The following is a 26,533-nucleotide window of genomic DNA, read 5'->3' as shown; positions in this document are numbered from 1 at the left end:
TCACTAACTGTACATAAGATGAACCTATAAAACTTATAGTTTGTCGCATCTAAAAGATTGAACAGCAAAGTAGAAAAGCGTAGAATCCAAACTGGTCTATGTACGTATTTAGGTAGTGCAAGATATATGTAGACTAGCTATGCATTTTAGTCTCTTTATGTAATTTCTGGAGTTACGTGGTACACTTCAATAATTAGTACATGCGTGCAGATACGTAATGCATTACGTAACACGAGTGAAATCCAAATCCTTTTAGAGTAATGAAAGTTTTCGGACTTTCTGGATATCCTTAGGATTGAGATTCTGGTAAATTATAAAGCACTGTCTCAACTCGTCTCAGCTCATTCTCAGCATTTGCTTAGGAACCCTTATGTAATGCTCGGTGGCTGGCTAAACCATATATTTGGCTCAAAACTAAAACTTTTGCATCATCCTATACACATATTTATGGCCATTATACGAGCATTATGCACACGTGATATCATCATCATCCGTAAACCTTTAAACGTGAAATTCTAAGTAATACGCAGAACAGACTTATTTTTTGAAAACCTAAAAATCGTCATCCCTAAAAACCTTAGACTGACTCTCGCGCTTCAGAGGATTGCAATGCTTATATTTAAGCCTTTCCACAATCAACCAAGGCTTTTTCTTACTCAATGCAAATTCAGCAAAGGGCGAGAATACAATTCACAAGTTCTTACTGAACCTTTATTCAAAAATCAACTCAGCGAAGGCTCGTGAAAAAATAATATGGACGTAATCCGTTTGAAAAATACTGCCACAAATATATGCAACGAGCCCAATTTTCACCACCCAAGGATTGTGACGCACCCACAAGTCAACACAATCACTTGATACCCTCTCATACATAATATTGAGTCGACAGTAGATACATGATAGGAAAATTCCCTTATCACTATTATTATTTAACAGCTAAGCCGATTCTATATATTTTTGATGCTTTTCTCGATTTTATAAAAATTTTCTCAGACAATGTATTACCTGTTCAGTCATGCATAAATTAAAGAGCGCCGTAAATCGTTTACGTTACGACATTTAGAATTTAAAGAGGACTTACAAATACCTTATTATTTTTAAGAACGAAACAAAACGGAGAGTGAAATATATTTATTTTTCCTCAACGTCCATTAAACCCTGATAGTTGTCAGATTTCTCTGACTCAATTAAGGAGAATTTTCCCTCGTGATTTCAGCACGCTTGAAAATGTGTCCGTAATGAGGTTTCTTTCTTTTCTTGTAAGGTCGGCTGCTGTTGCAACCAGGCAACTTTGCATTGTACGAGCGTGCTTTCTCCTCGCCTCGTAATCGAAGTTTCGGTTAAAAGTGATTCTTCAAGTCTATTCGATAATCTATCTTATCAAATATACTGTATTGTATCTATATTTTTATTGTTAAGCTATATTGCTTTACTAACTTTCAGGGACAGAAATTGAAAAATTATTTACTGGAACTTTTTCTTTGTGCTTCAAATTGAAAAGCCTGATGAAAGTGAATTACCACAAGCATAATACATATGTACGTATTCAGTCTCAGCTTGCCTTTAAAAACAATTTTACTCTATAGACAATAGACAATCAACAATTTATGAGTTTAAGTACGCATCACATCGCATGAAGAGAAGCTGTATTCGCTGCGTTTATATTGAGTGTTTCGCAGAATCAGAATGAGATTGAATTGAAATAAATGTGAATATACGGGATAGAAAGAGAAAATCGTAAATTATTCAGGTGTGTTTTCATGCTATTATTATCGTGGATTGTTGGGATTTTTCAATATTTCGTGATTCGTTAGACCTCAACTACTAGGTTTTCACATGATGTAATACATGGCGTTTTTTAAAAATTTATAATAATGCAGATTCATTCATCCAACCAATCAACAGAATCTGAATGTACTTTTGAGTTTCTTCTAAGTATTTACATGCTCAATTTTGTTTGACAAAGTTTGATTTCGAAAACTGACATTTTACTTATTCCTTTGCTCCATGGGGCAAATATGTATATTTATAAATTCTAGTCAGACCATTTGACAGAACAGAATTATTTGGTCCCAAAAATACTTTTTGGGAGTGCAAACCATGTTCAACTCATGTATCTTTTTGTATCCACTCAGGATCCACTCAGGATCAGTTAGATAGGCCCTGCCCTCCCTGCCCATAGAACATTACAAACATTACAAACTCTGCCCTAACAACATTATTGTGCAGCACTTGCGCCGACGGGTATCCGATTCTTGCGATGTGCAAAATTCAGCAACTTATGGGTGCTACAATTTCGTTAAAATGCTAGGTTTCTCGGACAGAAACTGCGTTATGTCCTACCGAAGACTTACCTAGTAATACGGTCACCCAAAGACTTGTGTTCGTAACTCCATTTTTGGTGGGACCAATTTTATTTTGTTCGAAACAAAAATAAACCAGTATATTTTTTCACATCCGCAAGTTTCATCTTTTGATGGAATTTTAAAAATATTTCAAACACTGAACCTTATTTTTTAATCTTGTAGCTTTTTAAAGTTTAGCACGAGTTACAAAATTTTGTTAACAATCGGTTGTCGGTTGTATACCGAGGAATTTCTGTCTGAAAAATTAAAAGCGTTATGCCTACTTGCAGTGCCCATACATAAGTCGCTGAATTTGCAAATTTATAATTATGCATTAAGTGCCGAACCAAATGTTGGTCTATCGTGCTCTGAAAAAGATCTGAATTGAACACGGCTTGTGCTCCCACTTTCAGTTTTTATTCGAGTTCATTAAATTCCTTGTCTTTTATAACGGTCTGGATGACGCGACACAAAGAAAAAAAGTTTTTCTAACCTGTTACAGACACGAAATTAATACAGAGAAACAGAAGAGACGTCATGCAAATATAATTCTCTCTTTTTTCTGCATCTTCTGTTAATGGTGACGCTGACGAGATTAACCTTGGCATGTGCCAATCTATTTCCATACAATTTATATCATCCCCCTGCTTTCTATCGTTATTAGTGTCGCTCTCCAAGCGTTGGGGTGGCTGGTTGGTGTTTGGATCAAACAGAATCTTTCACAGGTATGTTCCCCATAGCTCTAAAAAGCTCTTTGAGGATTTATTCCTTTCACCCATAAGAGCAGAAGCAGTCTCAATATTGCTGGCTAGTAATCAACTTGAAATCTTTATCCTGATTAGCCTTACAACTTTGCAGCTCCTGCTGATCCCCGTTGCGTGAAAATATTCTTGCAAAGTTATTTGAAATATTAGCAAGCATTTCGAGGAAGCAATAATGATGATCAAGGAACACAATCTCTCTCACATTATAACACGTATGTACATGGCCCAGACCAATTTTGAGATAATCCGGAGGCGAGGTGAAACCGAGGAGGAGATGTCAAAGGAGGGTCGATATTCAGTGCAGCAGGGCCCTGAATATATTCATGTCTCAACCATTATCAGATGAAATGGACACCTCCATGAGAACCGTCAAGTCACATCAGATAATGAACCCTCAATGGGATGGTGAACTGACAACTGAGTCCATTCACAGCTCAAAAGTTCCGTTCATCCTCATTATTCGCTTTGTGTGAGCCACCATGTTTCTATTTGGTTGTCTTCTTGTCATCAAACAAAACTTACAAAATTCAAATCCTAAATTGTAAAAATCCAAAGGATGCCGCGACCCAGCTTCTTGTGGTCGAACTTGTAATAATAGCCAACAAAAACTTTTAATCTCAACTCTAAATTCTGTAATCCTGTCATTCCTTCCACGAGGAAACCCGAAGGATGATTCTAACGGGTGGGATGCGAATTATTAGTCTACCGACTACATTCGACCGTTCATGGCCTACTAAGTTCCAGGGCACATCAGATAATCTAAACTATACTACGTCTTTACTTGCATATGAAATTTGTAGATTTTGAACATACGTCAAGTTTAAAATTTTAATTTGAAAATTATTTTCCACGAGTCCCCTACAGTACCACGAATCGATCAAATTTTAAAGTGAAAAGAGTACGGGACAAAAGCGACATAATCTGACTGATTATGTGAAACTATGGGCAAAGAAGCCGCCGTGGCTTGCTTGAGAGGTGTGCTCACTTGGAAAATTGGATCAATTTTCGAGTTTTTGTCCAAACAAAACCAATCCTAGAAATGCCAACAAAGTGAAGAAAGGCAACAGTTTCTTATGTCCTTAAAGGGTACATACATAGATAAATATACGTTGCAGTACTTTGTTCTTTGGAAGGGTTGTTTGACACGTATGGGAGATGAAGCAAGGAAAATGCATCATGTTCATGTCCATGCAAATCAGTTTCAAAAAGTTTGAATCTTTAAAAGACCAGCATTTAGGTACACAACTTACCATACATGTTCGCCTATGTACGTAGCACTAGTACCAGCGAAACCTATCTATGAACTTATTTATTCTGTAACAAATTATTTGAAAAAAATCCAGCGTATGCCAAGCTTTAAATTAAATCTAGAATAAAATCCACTGGATTATCCGAATCGAATGCAGAAGAGCAGATCAGACAGCTGCAACAGATATGTATTACTTATATGATACAGCCAACAATCTGAAACCTGAAAATTTCAGTTAATCCAAAATCCTAATCCACACCACAAAAAGTTGATGCGGGGACGGACGTACGGGTCTTCATCTGATGAAGCTTGTGTAGAATTCAGAGCATAATCCGAATCTGGACATGAAGGTTGTGCATACAAGATAATGCAAACAGCATGTCAACAACACTAAATAAATAGGATGAAAGGACCTCTTTAGCACCTAATTTACAGGAAACTATATGCTCATTGACGACCTAATATCTAAAATCTACATTGCATCTGAGGATGAGCTACGTATGCTATACATGCATGCATAATATGTATGTTCATATATTTGATGTTTTTCTTTTGCAATACGAAATAATGTCCCTCACAATCCTCCCACAAAGCAGCACTTTGATTATTATGTAACGCTTAGATGATCTGATGACACGACATGACCAAACAAATAAGGACTTGTGTGCATGCATATGTACACGACCGAATTTTCCAGAAATTTTGAGAATAAATAATAAATAATTTATTTAAAAGTGTATAATTAGTATACACAGTCATCACACTTGTAAATATATGTATCTCATGGGGTAAATACTGAAATATTAGATTTTTACGTCAGCATTAAGGCAACGTCGAAAAATCAATGTCTGGTGGAACGCCCAAGGCTGGTCTTTCGAACATGGTATTTGCACTGACAGCGTCTGAAAAAAATCCACAATTTCGTAGGAAAAAATTGCCACTCTCAACCTCTAATCCACCACTAATGTCCATCCGATTTTGTGCGGTCGCAGTTGCATCTGCTGTAAATTCTGCAGTGGTCATCTCAATCCAAGTACCGTCTGTCGTATGCACCCATTGAGCACCATACTCGCATTTTCTTTCTAAATGCCCCTGTTCGGGAATGAAATTCTCAGAAAAAGCATACAAGTCTCGCAGATATGTCGAATCTTTAGGCTTAAAGAACGAAGCAATCAACCCCCAATCTGAAGCCTCGCCGGTAGGGTTAAACCATGCAGTGTAAACGGTATCCTCAGTCCCTGATTTTGTCGCAAATACTAGAAATCTATAAATATGTACCGTTCCAAGTTATTTACATGTAAATGCTTTTAAAGCAGAAAATTCTCAAGTTCGATACCTGTACGTGCGTCCAGCAATCCAAGGGTAGATGAGATACGACTGACCACCTGAACCCTCATCCCCAAATTCGCCGTCTATCACACCATCGCCTTTTTTTATCAACACGACTTTATACTCTTCTGGTATATCCCCCGGATTATCCGTATTCCACTCTGACCAGATTGAAAATAAGATTCTTCGTTCGGTTTCGCTATTCACTTGAAAGCCAAAATAGCCCCCACGAAATCCAGCGGCACAGAAGTAAGCGCCGATCACATCCCCGCCATCAGGGACAGTTAACTCTGTATAGAAGTACTCAAAATCCGTTAGTGGAGGAGGAATGTAACGGAGATGTACAGATGGACCTATGATGTAGATCCATATATTATTATGAGGTCAAAATAGGTCAAAATAGGTCAAAATATTTAAAACCTCGGCGTCCCCAATAGAAGTCAGATGGGCTAGAAATAAACTTCAAAAACGTTTGTTCCGTAAACCAATCAGACTCGGGGATTATGATGAGATGAGTCACATCGGCAAAATATGGTCCAGAACGTGAAATTCCTTCCAGATCAAAGCGTATGTAACCATCCATCGGCAGAAAGAATTTGCCACAAGGGGCCAGTTGCCATTTCGACCCCTGGACAAATATTTCTGTCGTTTGGGACTGTTTCCCATCTTCTGCCTCGTAAATTGTAATTGCATCATCAGCCTCCTCACTCGAAGCTGGAAATTCATTCCCAACATCGATTTGGCGGAAGGGTGGCTTGGCATGGCTCAAAGTTATCTACATATAAAACATCTTTCTAATTATAAATAGTGCATTAGTTACGTGAGGGCAGTTAATTAGTGAATACCCGTAATCTACTGATTCCATCCGAGTTTGGCACCCTTAATCTCAACGCCATGAGAACGTACCCGGGTCTTGTAGAATGAAAAAACGTGGACATTTTCCTCAACCCATTATTCCAGTTGGAAACTCCACAGTCGGAGATAAAGTTCTCGAGAGGTTCTTCCTCTGGGGGACCTTCTGGCGACGTTACGTAAGCATTTCCAGCCAAGGGAATGACCCACGAGCATTTTTTGGTGGAACACATGAGTTGATAAGTCTTCTCCTCTTCGGAATTTGACCAAACTTTAAGGGAAGGACAGATTTGGTTACTGTTTGGAGGACAATACGGAGCCTCTTCTTCCACCACTCTGCCTGTTTGAGATTGGTCACTACCACGATGAAATAAAGTGTCCACACAATTTCTCAAAGTCTCCGCAAGCTGGTCACAAAATCTACGGAAATGTATGTATGTATTTATGAAATTAGGAAAAATCAGTTTATTGAGGAACTATGTAGAACTATCCTTTTATACATTTTTCAGATTTTTTGTGATTTCATTTTAATGATGATAACAGTGGGGCCAAGGCCATTCGATAGATAACAAAACATAGGACATGGATAGGATTATGTATGGCATCGCATGTAAATTCTATTGATAAAGTCGGTCATCGATGCTTTATGAAATACAGGTCAATTACATCAATGTCAAACATATTATCGTTACGAAATCGTTACACAGTTTTAAAACGCAGCTTTAAATTTAATAGATACTTATTATTTTGCAATTAAAAGTGATTTCATATGTGGTGCAAATGAAAAGAATCAACGTTTTACCCTCGATCCCGACTCGATTCCATGACTGCTTCCAACTTTGCGTTATTGTGTCATAGATCAATTTTTCATGATTTCATGTGGAATGATTCAATTACAATACTTATTATCAGCTAGCTACGCATTCCAACTGTCACGCGTTGTATTTGTAATGATTGACCTCACAAACACATGAAAATATTTCACACTTTTTCACTAGGTTTAGCGTAATTAATTACTCACTTAATAACAATCCCTCTTGTTAATATGAAATTTTGAACTAATGATCTGTAGGTACAATTATTTTTAAAAAATCTTATGGTTCACAAAGCAGCTGTTTAGTGTATGCACGTGTTATGCAAGTTGCATAATGCAACTACGTAAAAAAGAGTAGTATGGGACGATGTTTTACCTGGTTCTCATTGTTAATTCGCAACATTACGTATGGTGTTTGGGTATGAGCCAGCAAAACTGTCATTTACGAGCAGTGTATATTTTACCTGAGAAATGATTCTCTTGGCGTAATCCATGAAAATAAAGTATATCTGGATAACTAACAACCAAGTCATGTAAATATGTAATTATTTACGTGGCAATGCAGATATATTTGACCTTTATTCATTCAAGCAATTACACACATGTTCATGTAATAATTAAACTTTCCACAACTCGATTCATGCAATAATCCTTAGTCCTTCTCAAGTAATAAAGGTTGAAGGTGAAGTCCAGGTAAAGTGTATTATTCATTTCGTTGAACTCTGACTGAGGCATTCAAGAAATAAATGCAAGTTATGTATTGAGAAGCTTACGATGAAAACAGCTTATATGAAACTTCTCTTTATGCAATGGATTTCCAATTCCACACAATAAACGCGACCTTATCCCTTGGGTATTGACCATGTGAATGTGTACACCATTTTACATAATCTGTGCTGGAAAGTAGACCTCCCACGGATGTGAGTTGCATAATATGTCACTCATTTAAAGCATTGTACTCTGCATGATTTCTTTAATATTGACAACTCATCAAAATCATAAAGGAATTAGGACTATTTATTACATATGAATTCAAAAAACAGGAAGTGCAGTGTTGACTTGGCCCAAAAATATGCAATATGTAATAACAAAACTGTTGCAATATTGAGATTTGATGTTTGACTATAAAAGTTCTATGTTTATGATTTATGTTTATCATCATACTGAACGCTCACAATGAAGTACGTCATTAATGTGCTAGTAACCTGGAAAAGATTTATATGAGTATTTACTATTTAAAAACTGAAATTCTAAAATATGTGTAATACCGCAGCGACAAAGGGAAAATCGACGGTAAATCTTCCTTCATCGGCAATTCCAATGGGATTCGTTACAGTTTCTTGCAATATCATGTAGCGATCCAACTTTGCAAACTCCCATTGCCTGTGTTCATCTCGTAAATAGGCTTGGAAGGACTGCATCTAAATTTATTAACAAAATCAACTCAATACAATGCCTTGAAGAAAATTCTAATATTTGATTCTATAAATAAGGCAAATAACCTGTTTGCAGATATCCGCCGCAAAATAGAAAGTAATGCAGAAACTTAATAGAAAAAATCCAATATAATGAACCCCTGAACTGTCACAACTAGCAACCACCTGCTTAATGCCAACAGGGTAGAAAAATATTGCTTGGAGTATAACGAAAATGATCAGATTTCTAATGGTGGCATTTATAAGGTTTGCAAGCCTCTTCAAACTTCTGTACTCCACAAATGCGTCTGCTGGTGTCAGAATGGACTTTGTCATTCTTCTCTCGATTCGAATAAATTTTGCAAAGTCGGCAACGGGAAACCAAAGTGAGAGAACAATGATTAAAATCAGACAGTCAGCAGAACAACCGAAAAGATATCGGAATATGACTGCAACAATTCCAAATGTCACGCAGGGTATATTTGGTTGATATTTTTGGTGGATTTGATCAGGAATCATTGCATCTGTTCCGAAACCCATTATGTAATCAGGAATATCGGAATCGTTAATATGCATGGTATTTGAAAGCAGTGGACTGTAGGTCAGGACAACAGGACTATGCCGAGCTTGTACTTGCGACCCTTTTTCTGGTACAAAATACATGAACTTGACCATTTTTTCCATACGCTCAAATTCTTCAGGTTTGTTGCTCAAAGCATAAAAAAATGGGGTGATGGAGGTGAACAGTGCCAGAAAGAAATAAATTGATGTAATGATAACTGCTATCCATTTCTTTGGCACCTGAAAATCAAGTTGAATCCGATTAGGCCCCTTATTGAAAAGTTTCAGAGTTCATATACAAGCACTGACACACATTACCTGACTCTTCAGCTTATGGTTTTCTATAGTCGAAGAGAAACATTTAAAAGTCATGGGCTGTCTTCCATCCAAACTGTTCACTATTTTGTGAAACAGTTCTGATCTTCTCCAATAAATTACGACTAAAAGAAAGTGTCGAATTATTGACGCATGGACCATAAAATACTCAAGGTAGACGACCGGATTTCTTCCACTTGGAGAAATTTCTCTACGCAACCCTCGAACATCCGACAAATATTCCATCAACGTCGAAATATGACCAAGACCACAAATTATCTATAGCAGAAATTTGTTTGTTACATATACTCGTCAGAATTCAGTATCAATATTCTAATACATCCTGAAACTTACATTTTGAATTTTATGTCGTATAATTTTGTAACCGTTTTTGGAACCTTCATGTTTAAAGTGAAATGGACAAATTGCAAAAAAGTAAGCGAAATCAAACCAAGTTGTTAAAAGGGTTGCAAAGTTTCCCAATTTTTTATCAGATTTATTAGCAATATGCTTTGATTGTTCAATCGAATCGTGCTGCAATTCCAGGATTTCCAGAGGAATCGAGAAAGTTTTGTGAAAAAGTTTCTCCTGATACGCCATTGTGTACCTCCTGCTTTGTGAAATCTAATATAACTAAAACTTACACAAATGATTTAAATATATTATCGTCATTGTTTCGCCTACGCACTAAACTAGCATATCAATGTCACAATGAAGGACACCTTACATATTACTTATCCACAAGTGACAACTATATTATTCAATTTGCTGAAATCTTTCAAGCGGTGTATAAACACTTTTAAGAAATTGAAAATTCAAGAGTTTCAATTTGAAACTTTTGAACATACTTTGCAAACAAATAATCTGATAATACATTAATTTGCAATATGCTAATGTGATTTATGCAAAAGGTAAAATTATTAAAATTATAGTGCTTCTTTCACGAAGAATCTATTCACCAGACTGCACGGTAACAATGAAATACGTCAGCAAAGTACTGCACATCTGCAACATTATTTAAGAAATTCAGACAAGTGTAGCCAGCATTTATGCAAATATGTGGGAATGATAATGAGATGAAGAGCACTTACGCTGGCTACAAAAGAGTAGTTAATGACGAATCGCCCTTTCCCTGAAATTCCAATCGGTGAAGACGACAGTTCATGCAGCAAAACCATTATATCGGTTTCAGCAGCAAACTTTCTGTCTTCGCTATTCATTTGATAAATGAAAAGTCGAAATTGGTCCACCTTGTCAAAATTGTATTTTATAAATGTTCATATAAATTTCTATGTAGTTTTCAATGACTTACTTGCTTGCACACATCCGATGCAAAATAAAACATGAAAAAGAAACTAATAAAGAAAAAACTGAGGTAGAGTGTTCCGGAACCGCAATTCGTGATCCACTCCTTCAGCCTTGTCGAGTAAAAGAATATGGCTTGAACAACAAAAGTGAAAACTACAGTCTGAACAGCGTCATTAATTGCAATTGATAATTCCTTGAGCTTTCTGTACTCCTTAACAGCATCTGCGAAACCGATGTTTGCATTTTCTTCAGAAATTGATTTCCGAAGAATTTCCGAAAACTCTTTGACTGGATGCCAAAGCGAAAGTGCCGTGACTAGGACCAAGGCATCCGTAAAACTGCCCATGAAACTTCGAAATGCGAAACAAATACAGAAAAGTGCCAATGATGGGATTTTTTCTGGTGATGCTATCAAGTCAAGCACCAAGTTCGTGTTTGATGAATTTGCAGTTGCATGAAATAAAGCTGAAGGTTTTTCGCTCGTCAAGAAAAAATGATATTTTATCCTTTCCTCAAATTTCGCTATTTGCAAATCGAATGAGGAGAATTGGTCACTTAAAAGTAAAGGTGTGATCAGTGCGAATAAAGCATAAATTCCCATAATCGTAACAGCAACCCATCTTGATGGTAGCTTAAATCACAAAAATCATTTTACTTATGTACATCTGACATAAACACAAAGTGAGAAAAACCTTATGTACCATTTGACTCTTCTCTTCAACAATCATAGACTTTCGAGCAGCCAACTTATTCACAGCGAGTAAAAACTTTGGTGACTTTCTCCACATGATGTACATGAGAACAAAATTATGTAGCAAGGTTGCAATTTTATCGAACATGGACAAGAATTCCACCGGATTATGCGTCATGTTATTCACAATAGTGATTCTAAATTCTCCAAAATATATAAGGAGAGTGGAAATGTGGAATAGAGCAGAGATCACCTGCAAGTTATGAATACAAGGTGGAAACCAGCGTTAATTAACTAAAAACATATTTAGTTACCTGTTGCACTCGATTATTCTTGATAACGTACTCTTCTACTTTCTCATTCGTCCCATCGAAACAGGCATCATTTCTAACCACTCTGAATGGCAGAATTAAGAGAAAGTTGGTGAAATTTAACCATGCTATGAAAAAGTTTGCAAAATTTTTTCTTTTCCAATTTCTCTTGAGACTCCCAGCCGATGTATTATTGATCTGCTGCATTGATTCTCCAAAGTTTGGTTGTACCAAGGTCTTAACAATTGCAAATTGAATGTGAATTGAATCCTGTTGCAACTGCCTTTGTAAATGGTCAGTCTTTCTGTTATAGTTTTCTCCCAAGTCTTTACTAATTTCAAACATGTTGTGTAATACTTAACTTTCACGGCGCCTTATAAATTAATCTGGGTCAAAACGTTATACCAATGCACATCAATTCTCAAGTCAGATTGTTGAATGAAGGTTGCATCCCACATTAGATCGCTGGGTTAATAGAAAGTAGAATAAATGGGAATCAATTATTCATATCACTTCTTTATTCCGCAACTTAAGCTTCTTATGCCTTTCACCAAAGTAACTCACTCAATATTTTTTTCAGTTTAGGGTGCTACAAGCTCGAGGACTTTGTCCAGTGTAAGTGCCCCAGTTGACAAATTGTGACAACGTCTTAAGTGACGACTGCTCATCTAATGGAAGTCAATGTCAAGCACTGCGTGGTGACGCATACTTTATATTGGCAAATCCATTTATGGCACCCATCAAGCTCATATGGTTTATGGTATTATCATCAGACTTTTTTATGAATTAAATGATGCACGTGATTCTGTAGCAATGCATGATAAACGAATGCTTATTGCTCATGGAACTGTTTCACTTTAATTAACCAAATAAGTAGTTTTTCATCTCATGAATGACTGTGACTAACTCTAATGTTATCATTTAATTAATTTGGCTATGAATTATGTCCGCCCGCAAAAAATAGAGACAAAGGTTGTAAGAATTTAAATTGAAAAATAATTTGCATTTTGCATAGGTAACAAATTTTTTTTCTCAAACTGATTTGACATAGAAAACGGGGAAAGTCATTTTCCGCTTAAATCGAAATTTCTTGATTCATCAATTCACCAATACAGATATTTTTTGTAAAAAATAATACATATATTTAAAGTTAATGTGTAATTACATTGTGATAGTTGTACCTAATTTTCGAAAACTATGTGGGAGACATTCATCTCCTGGTACATCAACAACTACTTGGGTCACTACGTCGAAAACCTCAACTCTCAGCAATTGTCACTTGCGCTGAGCAAAGGTCAGGAAGTTTTGAAATATTAGTTTTCAATGTTGAGTATAATTAGTTGACAATTTCGTCATTATTAATATTTCAGGGGAACTAGAACTGGAGAATGTGCCTCTTAAGAAAAATATTTTTCGAAGTTGGGGACTCCCTGTGGATGTCAAATCTGGAGTTGTGGGCAGAATCAAAATCGAATTCAATATTTTAAAGTATTTTAGAAATGAGCCTGTCCTCATCTCGATTGAAGATGTGTGTCTGGTGGCAGGGCCAGTTAACTTGGCGGAGGTACTTTACAAGCTTTATTGATTGATCGATTGGATTTGGTTGATACTATGCAATAGATACGAAATGACGTAATTGCATATTTAATAGTTGGACCCCTTGGAAGAAGAGGCCTTGGCACACGAGTCAAAAATGAGTGCCCTTGATGCACATGAAGGTCGATGGAAGGCACAGTTCGATCTTCAGCAACAAACTAACAATTCTTCATATTATTCCTCCCTCTACGTCTCGTCTATGCGAATTGGTGCCTCAATTGTCACAAAAGTTGTTGAGAATTTACAGGTAAGTAGGACATAAATATTGCAATCTTTCATAAGATCATGTAATGCTGTTAATTGAATGATTTGTTCTATTTTGTAGCTGAATGTTACCAATGTTCATATTCGGTTTGAATATGAAAATGAAAAGTCAAATCATACAGTCGCATTTGGTGTTACTCTACAAGGGTTGAATGTACAAAGCTGTGACCCAAAGTGGAATCCTTTATCGTCTTCGTCTACAAATGTGTCCGATAGTTCATTCAAAACCCTAAGGATGAGCAATCTTGGGATCTACTGTGATACAAAAGCAGAAAGATTGAGTGATTTTAAACTAGAAGAATTAAAGGTGAGGTGGTTAAAATACTCAATTTTTACTCTCGAAAATAGCCTACATGATATAATTCTGTTTTATCTTTAGATTGCAATGTGTAAGCCACTGTCTAGTCATATTTATGTCCTTTCTCCAGTATCGGCTGAAGCACGTGTCGCAAAGAATAATTCAACTCTTCCCCTGGCAAGCTTAAGCAAGCCAAGATTCGATGTCCACCTTTCTTTAGAAAAAGTTCCACTCCAGCTCTCAGACTCACAGTACACACATACTTTTAGATTGTACAAGTCATTGCGAAAACTGGATAGAAATTGTCGTTTAAGACATTATAGACCCTTTAGTAATGTTAAAGAAAATATCAAGGAGTGGTGGTTGTATGCATCTCAGGCTGTTTTATCATTAAGAGGATTTCGACGAAGAAAAAAGTTGAAAACTTGGGATGAAATGCTTCATCGTGCTCGAGACAATCGTGACTATGTTCATGCATACCAAGGCCATTTGACTGAAGAAGTTTTATCCAGTGAGGCAACGAAATTAAAAGGTTAGCTAACAGATTACATTCGTCGAGACCTGATCGTTTGTCCTTGTACTACTATGTATAATTTTATTGTTTTTTTTCCAGATCGCATGGAACTAGAGCTTCATTATGACGACATTGTTCAGCTTCGACAAGTTGCAATGCAAAGAATTGAACAAATGAACAAGGCTCCAGAAGTATCAGGCAAAAGTCAGCCGGTGGTTGAGCCAAACATGACTACGACATCAGCTCCTAATTCCACGAATGATCCAGGCCAAGGAATCCAAGAAATTCATGGAGTTACACCAACTGAAGAACAACAAGAAGGTGTGAAAGCAGCTAGTTCCGGCGTCCTGGCATGGTTTTTTCCGTCTTGGGGTTATTATACACAGGCCACGGATCAACCAGACTCCTTAACAAACGTTAATTCTCAGTTGCTTCACGGTGTAAGCTCCAGTTCATTGGCTGATCGAAGCATGAGTGAGACTGACTTTGACGAAGCAATATTGGGTGAAATGAGAGCATTTGGTCAAGATGCATTATTGGCCCGATTCAATTTCACTTTAAATGAAGGATCTGTTCTTTTGAATAAGAATAAGGGGCCATTTTTAGGTACAAAATAAAATGAACAAATATTATCCAACTGTATATTAGTAAACTTATAGCGATTTTATACGTTATTTTAGATCTCAACTTTGGTGGAGTTTCTCTAGAACTGTCTTTGAAACCAAGATCCGGGTCACACAAATTGCAAATGCGCCTCTCATCTTTGATGTTGAAAGATGCAACGACGAATTCATGTATCTTAGCTCCTCATTCAGTAGACCCCTTGTCATATTTGGCCAATGTCTCTGCAGATCCCTTGTTTAATCTCGTTTATGAAATGAAGCCACATAAGAAGGCTGGTCATCGCGTAACTGGTAAGTATGCACAATTGTGATTTAATACGTATTGAAGGTACATAAACCCTGATCTTAAAAATTAACCTAATAAACATCTCACCTTCTGTAGTATCAACTAAACCAATGGATTTAGTCCTTTATCCTACCACATGGGACGAAGTTGGCAGGTTCTTCTCTGTTAAAGATGAAGAAGGTATTTTTTTAATATCTTGGATTCTATAATTAATATCTTAGATTAAGGAAACGATAATGTTGAGGTTTATTGAACACAATTACAAAATTGTTGCTTATTTCAGATTATCTAGAAATACCGTACAATGGGTATGAAGCAATGAAACAGAAAACTAAGGAGGAGCTTCAGGTTTATTGGGACAGACTTGTTCATTCCCGAATTTCCAAGTCAAGTGGAGATGACGGAAGATCGTCGTGGGAAATATATATGGATATATTTGCTCCTCAAATTACTATTTATGGATATGCAACAAAAGAGGATGGCAACAAGAAGACGGAAACCATTTCTCGAACGACTCCCCAAGACCAACCTACAAGTCAAGAGTCCGCAGTAATAATTGATCTCGGTAGATTCAAGTTCACCAATCTTCATATTGACGACAAGATTGTGTTACCCCCTGATGATAATAAGGAATATGAAGAATGGAGTGATGATGATGACGAGAACGAAGAATTTCTTACGCCATGCTCATCTCCTGTACCAGAAAGGCTAGTCATAGAAGACTCATCATTACTCACTTCTCCGAGACATTCTGTATCAGAAACTGGTGAAAGCATAGTCTATCAGAACCAGACTGAAGGGATTGAATCGTTTGGAGGCTCTTTGGACAAAATTCATGCAATATTCTACAAGAAATACTCCTTAGAAATTACAGATGTGCAAGTGATAGTTTTTGATGGTAAATCTGGAAAGAAAACTAGTTGGAAAACTACTCATTTCAAAGGCACATCAATGATGCATTTGGTGGACAGATTTTCAATCAATCTTCAAGTAAGTTATTTGGAACAAGACTTAACTTAATCTGAAATTACACAATTAAATTAACCCAAAACGCTTGTAAATAACTAATTACCACAATCTTTAAATGTTTTAGCTGGAACGTCGCTTAGTCTATAGTGAAGATCCTCTCTGGCCTGCCTTAACACTTATGGGAACGCTTCCAAAGTTAACGTTTCACTTGAACGAGGTTAAAATGTTGACTCTGCGATCAGTCTTAAGTGCATTTTCTACAAAACTTCAAAATCCTCGTCAAGACTCTTCTGATATCTCGTTTTTTAGTGGATCTCAACTTAACTTAGCAGACACAGAAAGACCTGACTTCAGATTGAGTGAAACTTTGATGACTCGTAATCCTTACAAGAGCTTTGGTAACCTCTTTGTGGCAGAATTTGCAATACATAATGTATCTGTGGATCTGCAGTCTGAAGATATCCGTGGACCTGTCATAAAAGTAAAGGCCTTACACTTGAAATTGGCGAAAACCAGAAAACATCGTGCCAAAGAAGATGCAACTTGTGAACTTAAAAGTAGATGCCAAGACTATTTTAGTGTAGAGGGACGACTAGGATCTTTAGAAATTCAAGACACAAGTCTTTACTATGGTTTGTATCCTGTTAAATTTGCATTTCAAGGTGATCAAGCACTGGACTTTGACTATGAATTAAATGGTACTTATACGAAAACTATGAATAATAATTTAGCATGTCTATTCTCAATTTGTGACGCTTGGCTTTTTTATTTAGGATCAGATGGAAAATTTCGATTGAACATGTCTTCAATCGTTGTTGTTCACACGAATCGATTTTACACCGAATTTATGAGCTTATGGAACTCATTATTTGGTCAGCCTCCGAGTAGTGCACAACAAGGGCATCAGTCCAACGACAATGATGATCGTCTATCTCCTCCTGCGGAACCTGGTTACAATAACACTCGAGTGATGTTGGATATTCAAGCTGGAGGTAAGTTTCCGCCCCTTATTTAATCTAAAAAACATCGGAAGTAACAAGATTGTTACAGCGTTGATAATCGTATATAGTCTGATTGATAGATTAATTGAATGACCATTTAGATATTTACTATATTTATTATACAAAACATTTAAAATATACTCTCGACTAATAATTCATGACGATCTTTTGAATTAGTATTTGTTTCTTTTTATTCCAGCGCCAGTTATTCTTCTCCCGTACAGTTCTACATCTGAAAAAATGCTTGTCGCTGATTTGGGCCATTTATCTGTTCGAAATAAGTTTGTGGAGGATATCGAAGGCTTGGTCATAAACTACATCATTGTAGATTTGATCGAGATGGATCTGTACTCTGGAGAACTGAGTCCAAGAGTGGGCGCTGCTCTTGACAATCGTAAACAATGGAATTTACATCGAGGCTGGTCAGTAATCAAGACGCAGGATTCATCATCATTTCTTCGACAACAGTGTCAGCTTAATCTAAAAGTTGGTCGAGTGTTTGAAGGTAATCTTGGTGATTCAGTAGCAGCGACTCGAGTAGAAGGAGTTCTGTCAACCCTACATTGTACAATTGATCATGAAAAATACAAGGTACATATACACATATTTTTATTGACGGGAATTAATTACTTATTATATTGTCTCATGCTTATTTTATTTGTTTAGCTAATTCGTGGCTTGCTGGCTCATAATATTGGAGAGAATATTGGATCACCAGAAGAAGAACCAACAGTAATGAATTACCAACAAGGAACAAGCAATAGTAAACCCCACCACATTGGAACTCATCGTCAAGGAGAAAGTCCTACAAAAGTTGACCTCAACATTCAGCTAGATCTGATCAACGTAACATTGGAAGTTGTAAAACATCCTGGGGATAAACTTGGACGTGTTGAATTTATAAAATCAAAATTCACATTTCAAAGCAACAATGACGGTTCAAAAGATGTAGACTTGGCGTCGCAGGAAATTGTTATATGCGATTCTAGATTTGAAGACATTGATAATGCGAGAGAAGCAGAAAATGTGAATATTTTCACCAATATTTTACAGCAAAGTGTCACTTTTCCCATATCATCGTCCTCAAAAGTATGAAACTTATTTCTTAATGAAGATTATGGTGATATGCATAAATCAGCATAGTATTAATTATCGCTTTTCTCTTTAGCAACAACCTGAATCTTCATCATCCCATAACCCTACCATCCATGGATCTGCCGAAGTTCCACTTCAAGCTGAAATCCACTATCGAATGACTCAACGAGGATCAAATGTGACAATTATACTGAATAATATGCGGCTAATGGTAATATTGGACTGGTGGATGGAGGTCAGAGACTTTCTCGGGCAAGAGATCCCTCAACCTCCTGAAATTACAGCGATATGGGAGGAACACCTAGAACGAACTAAAAATGCCCATCATTTGTTGGAAAGATCTCGAGTCGTATCAAATCCTGTAACGGTATCGACTGGCATCGTCACAAGACGGGCACCTGTACTTGACTTACCAGACTCCGTCTTTGAGCTTAAAATCAATATTTCAAATTGCGAACTAGTTGCGGTTGAAAAGGCTTCAGTCTGGGATACAAATGCTTTAATTTTAAAGGTAAATATGATTGATTAAATTCATATTAAACTGTCGTTATTATTTACAAGTATATTTTGTATTAATCGAAATTACAGGCATCCGCTGCACTAGGATATCGACCACATTTGGAAAGACCAATTTGCTGTAATATCCTACAGTGTGAATTATTTTCCTGTATTTTAGGACTGGAGTCTGAAACAGCACTTTCAATTCTTGACCCAACCAACATTCAGCTGGATATTGTTAGACAAACAGAAGCAGAATCCAAAGGCATTTTAGACGCCACGCTCTCGCTTGCGAACTCGGGAAAAATATTAAAGATCCAAAGTCCAAATTTGAACTTACGATTGTCTTATTATGACATGAAAATGTTCCTCCGCCTCATGGACAAGTTTTCTAAAGACGCTCAAGTACACTTTCTCAAGTCCAGCAGTTTTGAAATTGAAACATCTCCGTTAGCCTCTCCCACCAACATTATGGATGACCTATCATTTCAGTCGTTTGCCACATTTGAAATTGATCAACTCGTGTTAATGGGATTTACTATTGACGAAGCAATCCAAGCACTGGAAGAAACTCATGGTTGTCTCGAGGATGCAGTTTTCTTTTTAACGAGCACTGCTGGAAGGCCAGACAAAAAAATTAAATCACAATCTGATAGGAAAACCTCCAGGGATAACTCTTTATCTGCTAAATCCTTGGCATCCAGTGAGGCTCCTTCACTTCCTCACGAAAAAGAGACAGCAGGAGGAAGCATGTCGGCTATTCAAGGAATAGAAGTAAAATGCAGTTGTTTGTCTTTATGCGTCATTGACGATTGCAAAGATTCCGATGTCCCGGTGCTAGAGATCAGTGTTCAACAATTGGAATTATATCAGAATTACCTGGATAATTTAACTTCTGCGGATTGTGTTTTAAGCGGAGATTACTACAATCGAGCTCTTTCTGGTTGGGAACCCTTTCTTGAACCGTGGAAATGCAACGTGAAATGGAAAAAGAACCTATTGGGACAATTAGGTAACACAAACATGAATTGCAAAATATGATAGTCTTCGTTCATTATGTGCTTTTCTTTCTAGATGATTATTCCCCTTCGTGTGAATTTCCGTCAAGAGCACCAGAGTTTGAAATTATGGTATCATCAAGAGTTACGATGGAATTAAATGTCACTTCATCTCTTTTAAATCTCTACAAAATTGTATCTTCGAATTGGACCGAAGACTACCATCTTGTCAAAAACGATAAACGACGAGCCCCATTTATTCCATTTGCATTAAAAAACGAGACTGGATCTAGGCTCTGGTTTTGTACTTCTATTTCAAATAATGAAGAAGTATTTCGACAGCAGCAGAAAGCAACTACTGGCTGCAGTTCGGGTACAACAAGCTGGACTGAAGTAGCACATGGTGCTGTTCAAACTTTCAGTTTCGAAGGTCGTGGAAAGCTAAGACATCGAAATACCCATCAACTTAAAACTCACCAACTTTCTATTCGAGTGGACGGATGGAACGAAATTTCAGTTTCAGTCGATAGAGTCGGAACTTACTTTAGAGTTGCCAAACCAGAAACTTCTTTGCGTCGATACGGGGTAAGTGTAATACACAAATAGTTATATAATTATTTGTATTGAATTGGTTCTGCTAGCTGGCTATGATCATAATTCATTTTTTAACCATTTTAAGGGGTACATGGAACTTCCCCCTACCCGACTAGTTCTTGAAGTTGGGCTACAAGGATCTGCTCAGAAAATTGTTACTATTCGGTCTGCATTAATGATTAAAAATTCACTACCGAACCCAGTGGAACTTAAATTGGAGAACACCATTGTTTATCCTTCATGTAAGTAATCATTAGCTTGTTGTGACTAACAATATCCCCTACATAAATACATAGTACATATAATCACCACCAAAATATATTTTTTAGTTGAACGAGCTCAAACTGGTGGTTCAATGGTTGTTCAAGTTCGACCTGGTGCAAGTGTAAGTTAACAATTAAAACTCCGAAATAAGAAAAAAAAATCATTTTCATTTTTGCCTCAGTACCCAGTTCCACTACATTCCGTTTGGGCTCACATGTGGATTCGTCCAGTGATTCCAGACAATCCCCCTCGGACGTATCTCTATTGCACCAAAGCCTTATTGGTTGGCAGCAGTCAAGAAGGGCTTCGCGAATGTCGCCCAATGTCCCCCGAGGATCAGTCTCAGTCCTACAGATTTTGCGCTGCCGTCAAGCGAAATGAATTTCCTGCCGATAGCGATGACATCATTCCAAAAAATTCTCTGCCCAGTATTGTCCAACTGATGAGTATGAGTAATCGGGCTAATTTCATTACTTTGTTGAGCCCGTTTAAGTTGGTCAATTTACTTCCTCATGAAATCTCGTACGAAATAAAACGTCAAAATATTCATGGAAGAATCCCTCCTGGAAAACATGACAGTATGTCAAATGTAAGTCTCCCTTGCATTTTACTGTATAAACTATCTAGCAAAGAAACTAAGATAACAGTATGAAAATTTATTTACATTTTTATATGTATCCAGGTCGATACGTCTGAACCAATCGAAATACACTATCAAATTGACAATTTCGCTCAAGTGATGATAGTATCTGTGAATCCCAAGTCTAATACGTTGATTCAGCGTATAAAAATTCAAGATGCACTGAAGAGGACACTAATGCTGACAATTAAAATATTAAAAGAAGACGGAGGAGTTTTATCCGTTCAATTGAGTTGCCCAAGTTGGATCGTTAACAAAAGTGGACTTCCCTTGGTATGTAAGCAAGATGGAATTTCGGGTGAAGCTGCAGGACAATTCCAGGAACATGAGGTTCGACCATTGAGCTAAATTCTGTGCCCAATTACCAACAATAAACATAATACCATAATAAAGCAATATGACAATTATCTTGTAACAGGTTGGAAGAATGGTAACTCCACTTATGATGAGTTTCGCAGATCAGGATGGTTCAGAATCACTAATTTTTCGGGTCGGTACTGGCCTTCATAAAGGTAATGCACGACAAATAGGAATGGTTCATGTCACACAAATTTGTCAATAATTTTCTTTCCTCTTTATATAGACTCCAAGCCATTTTGGTGTCGGTCAATTCTTTGTCAGAATGGTCTACGAGTAAGGAAGCTGGTCGTTGCACATTGTAACAATACTCCACAATCTGTATACATGGTTGGTGTTGAAATCAAAAATGGGACAGGAAGATATCAAGATACTAAACTTGTGATTGTGTCACCTCGATTCGTTGTTGACAATCGATCCACCTATAAAATACAAATTTCACAACGGGCATTTGCCACCAGCTTTTTTGATGCAAAGGCAGAAAAGACGCATCTGACACTCCCTGCAGGGTCAAATTTACCTTTTCATTGGCCTCGATTGGATAAGGAACAATTGCTCTGCGTAAGACTGAAGGACGTCGCCGGAAGTTCATGGTCAGGAGGGTTTCCAGTGGATAATGTTGATTCATTTCACATCAATATTCGGTGAGGCTGAATTGCATACACATTTTACATGTGCAATTAAAAACAATCCAGACAGGTTACTAATAATGAAGGGATTTAATTTTTTGCAGAGATGCGGATGGAAATTGTTATTTTTTACGAGTAGAAATTGTCATTCAAGGACCTTCGTATTTTTTAATATTCAGCGATACAACACAACTACCACCTCCTTTCAGAATTGACAATTTTTCAAAAGTTCCATTAATATTTCATCAGGTTAGAGATTGATCTACTCTATATTATTAATTATCTACCTCAGTACTAATTGTTATGGGGCTAAACTTTATAGACCTGTCTTGGGGAAGAACGACTGAAAATCACTGCACGACCAGAGTCATCTCTTCCGTATGCCTTGGACGAACCAACACAGCTTGCACATTTGACAAGTAAATCCTTTCTCACATTACTCACACTTACTTTTAGTATGACAAATTATTGTTAATGCGTGTTAAGTAATAAATATGCATACCTTCCACTTTACAGTTGCAGCCCCTGGAGGAACATCAGTCGTTGTAAACATGGATGACTTACGATACATGTCGCACCTGACGTATGAAAATTTCTTCTACATTGGGTTCACTGCTACGTTTCCGGTTGATGGAAGCATTGGGAGATCTGGGATGGAAAGTTTAGAGCTAGTTCTTGATGTTGAAGGCGTCAACGTCATTTTAACCAAGAAGGAACAGGGGAAACGTTCGCAGTTGTGGCGCGTGAGTGCTGAAGGGCTTATTGAGCACGAGGGGTCAAGGTTAGCAGTTTGATTTTAATAGTGCTGAACATAGTTTACAAGCCCATTCGATATAAATACTAATATTGATTCTTGAAAAATACATTTAGTCCTCCTCGAGATTTAACGAGACCCCAAAAAGAAGGGACAATGCTTGTACTGGATATATCAGGATCTGCTCCCCTTCCGACACAGTGTGTGCCTTTACAGTTAAGAAAACCTGACCGGCGAAGAATATCCACGCAACATTGGGAATTTACTAGCGACGGGAAAATGAAATGCAAAATGTACGAAAACTTGTACGTCCAAGCTAAAGATGGATTCGGAGGAACTAATGCAGTTGGTTCTTGGCAACTTTGTAATTAATATATAATGAATGCATTTAATGTTTTGCCTTGTTGCATATTATAACAATGAATATTGTTAATACGTATTAAACAGGGAGTGAAGTCGTGCTCGGACCATCTCAACCTGTCTGTTACATTCGAACTGAGTCTGGAATTCCTGCAGAACAAGCTATTGCTCGTCAAAAGCTTCGAGCTGGTTCAGGAATTTTAAGTTTGGGAATTGAAACCGATGGACCTACTCGAGTCCTCCGAATTATAGATGTTGAACACCCTCCGAGGCGCCAGCTATTGCATCACACGTTTGAAGAAAATGATTACAACACTACGCCAAAGTACAGAGTGAAAGTTGAGCTACCTGCTGGAGTAGGTATTAGCGTTGTAGCCTGCAACCCTCGTGAGGAGTTGCTGTATGGGAGATTTTCAGGGTAAAATATAATAAAAAATACCAAAATCTATCCTACATGCATATTCCAGTATACAGATTTACTATAACCACATATTCTCAATTCTTAGATTCGCTTTGGAATGGACAGATACAAAGAATTCACAGATTTTAAAGGCATCCGTGATGAATTTGCAAGTTGACAATCAACTCTTGGAATCAGAGAAATCTGCAGTTATTTACATTCCCTCCGGTAGTCCATCAGAAACCATTGATGATTTTTCGCTGTATCATCAACAACCAGCACTTTGTCTGTATTGGGAAAGTATGAAATCTAATTTGAACGCTAGAGTGTTCAAAGTATGGGAGTTGATGGTCAAACCTATTAGTTTAATAATCGAAGAAAGACTGTTACTGAAACTGTGCATGTGGTGGGGATTCGGCCAACAAGTTAAAAACTTGGATATGTTACAGCAATCCGATTTTGAAGTGCAAAAGGCACTAACCAGTACGGCTTCCACAAATACAAGGAGATATTATTTCGCCATATTGAAACTAATATTTAATCAAGTAAGTATTAGCTCGATCAAGAGTTTGCATGATTATTTTATAATATGATGTGTTTCTCAATTAGGTCAAACTGAGTGTGCTCACAACCTCTAAACTACCCGTTCAATTAGCTGCACTTAAACGACGACTTGGTTTAACTTTGATTCGATTTGAAGACGCTATTGTTGACTTTGACAGCTTCGAAAAACATCACCCTTTCGAAACATTCGAGTTTTTGTGTGCCTTGGTGGTAAAGCATTATCGGGATGAGCTCGTTTCTCAAGCGGGAATAATTTTAGGGTCTACGGATATATTGGGAAATCCACTGGGCTTTGTGAATGACGTTTCCGAAGGAGTCAGCTTAATGATTTATGAAGGATCTGTATGTACAATAATTGTTTTTTATTGCACTTAAATTATATGGGGTTATATTGTAACAAATATGTATTATTTTTTCAACTAGGTCGGTGCGTTGGTTAAAAATGTAGCACATGGGCTCTCTAACTCAGCAGCAAAGGTGACAGGTACGCTGGGAGAAGGACTGGGGAAAACAATCCTAGACGACAGGCATGAGGAAGAGCGACGAAGAATAAAAGAAGATCACGCCGGATCTTCCGGAGAATACCTTTATGCTGGACTTAAAGGATTCGGGCATGGGCTAATTGGAGGTGTGACATCCGTCGTTTCTCAATCATATGAAGGAGTGGCAAACGAAGGATTCGCGGTACGTAACTCAATCATTCTACTAATAATGGGACTTGTAATTATGTAATAACATCAACAATTTTCTTCTATTAGGGGTTATTTACTGGCTTGACCAAGGGTTTAGTAGGCACAATCACGAAACCTGCCGTTGGTGTACTTGACCTTGCGACCGGGGCCGCGTCAGCCATAAGAGATTCCTCAAAAACTTCCTCACGGATGATACCTCATAGATTACGACCAACCAGAGTAGCAATCGGAAATGGGGGGTGAGTATTAATATCCTACTATTCTTTTTGGGGTTATTTAAATATAATAACACTCGGTTGTTTATTTTAGATTACTTCCAGTTTATTCTGAAGTATCATCTCGAGGACAAGAACTGTTATTTGACCTGAATGACAAAAATTTCAACGAACTTTATATCGCTTGCGAAACATTAAAGAGTGGTCCCAACCAAGACCTAAGAATTATGATATCATCAGAAGCTATTACAGTATTTCGCCCTAATAAAGGAAACCCTGTACTTTTAAAAGTGCATTTAAGGTTTGTAAACAATAATTTTCAGTGTTATGTTTGTGATGTACATGTTTAATCAAGCTACTATAATTTTGTTTACAGTGAACTTATAGAATGTCAAATGGCTCATTCTGCGAAAGAGAAAACTCCATACATTGAATTAGTACGCATATTACCTGATGTACAAGCCCCCGGGAGACCTCAAGTGATATGCGAAAATGAACAAGTAGCCAAAAGGGTAGTACAACAAGTAAATTATGCAAAGGCGCTTTATGAAGAGACCCGACATTCGCAAATAGTAGTAAACGAAAATGATGAATAGAAAAGACATTTGTGTACATTTCTATGAAAATGCTTATATTTTATAGAAAATATCACTCACAGTATTTTAATGGCCCAAAATCTCAAAATATATAGTTGCGGTAGTGTGTCTTATACAGAAGTTACTTCAATAACGCTATATTTTTGTACGTGTCTTGTAAACGTTATCATTTACCACTAGTCATTCGTCCAGTTACGGATACAGTTGTTCTTCAAAGGCTTTATGCATTCTAAACTTACTAAAATAACTTTAGTAATCATTGTTGGCTAAACACACAATACTCGATTTCAAATAATACATATTAGTGAAAAAATTGTTGACTGATGATATTTTGGTTTGAAAGTAATACATAAATATATGCGATCATATCAA

General features: G+C 37.1%; 3 protein-coding genes across 3 annotated transcripts; 1 reads left to right on the top strand and 2 right to left on the bottom strand.

Moving 5' to 3' along the window:
* Window positions 1-5,047: 5,047 nt before the first annotated feature.
* Window positions 5,048-7,662, bottom strand: LOC118435041. The gene is made up of 5 exons (XM_035850096.1): window positions 7,342-7,662; window positions 6,533-6,959; window positions 6,108-6,462; window positions 5,695-6,040; window positions 5,048-5,622 (listed from the first exon to the last, which is right to left on the bottom strand). Exons 1-5 carry the CDS (start codon window positions 7,362-7,364, stop codon window positions 5,181-5,183), a joined length of 1,593 nt encoding a protein of 530 aa, XP_035705989.1. The 5' UTR covers window positions 7,365-7,662; the 3' UTR covers window positions 5,048-5,180.
* A 667-nt stretch (window positions 7,663-8,329) lies between these two features.
* LOC118435072 lies at window positions 8,330-9,551 on the bottom strand. The gene is made up of 3 exons (XM_035850207.1): window positions 8,856-9,551; window positions 8,622-8,774; window positions 8,330-8,558 (listed from the first exon to the last, which is right to left on the bottom strand). The coding sequence occupies exons 1-3, from the start codon at window positions 9,450-9,452 to the stop codon at window positions 8,493-8,495; spliced, it is 816 nt and encodes a 271-aa protein (XP_035706100.1). The 5' UTR covers window positions 9,453-9,551; the 3' UTR covers window positions 8,330-8,492.
* A 3,497-nt stretch (window positions 9,552-13,048) lies between these two features.
* Window positions 13,049-26,529, top strand: LOC110846745 (vacuolar protein sorting-associated protein 13D). The gene is made up of 33 exons (XM_022093584.2): window positions 13,049-13,248; window positions 13,325-13,518; window positions 13,606-13,797; window positions 13,876-14,121; window positions 14,194-14,644; window positions 14,726-15,232; window positions 15,307-15,540; window positions 15,632-15,715; window positions 15,819-16,525; window positions 16,629-17,202; window positions 17,278-17,496; window positions 17,705-18,096; window positions 18,172-18,594; window positions 18,674-19,111; window positions 19,189-20,110; window positions 20,173-20,681; window positions 20,776-20,932; window positions 21,020-21,075; window positions 21,136-21,543; window positions 21,637-21,924; window positions 22,013-22,106; window positions 22,178-22,595; window positions 22,685-22,829; window positions 22,903-22,999; window positions 23,097-23,361; window positions 23,451-23,698; window positions 23,782-24,112; window positions 24,201-24,639; window positions 24,704-25,000; window positions 25,082-25,342; window positions 25,417-25,589; window positions 25,660-25,866; window positions 25,942-26,529. Exons 1-33 carry the CDS (start codon window positions 13,152-13,154, stop codon window positions 26,159-26,161), a joined length of 10,293 nt encoding a protein of 3,430 aa, XP_021949276.1. The 5' UTR covers window positions 13,049-13,151; the 3' UTR covers window positions 26,162-26,529.
* Window positions 26,530-26,533: the final 4 nt, after the last annotated feature.

The sequence above is a fragment of the Folsomia candida genome, unplaced genomic scaffold, assembly GCF_002217175.1.
Source record: "Folsomia candida strain VU population unplaced genomic scaffold, ASM221717v1 Fcan01_Sc003, whole genome shotgun sequence".
Taxonomy (NCBI): Eukaryota; Metazoa; Arthropoda; class Collembola; order Entomobryomorpha; family Isotomidae; genus Folsomia; species Folsomia candida.
Note: the sequence above shows the minus strand (reverse complement) of the source record. Positions and strands in the feature narration are given on the sequence as shown.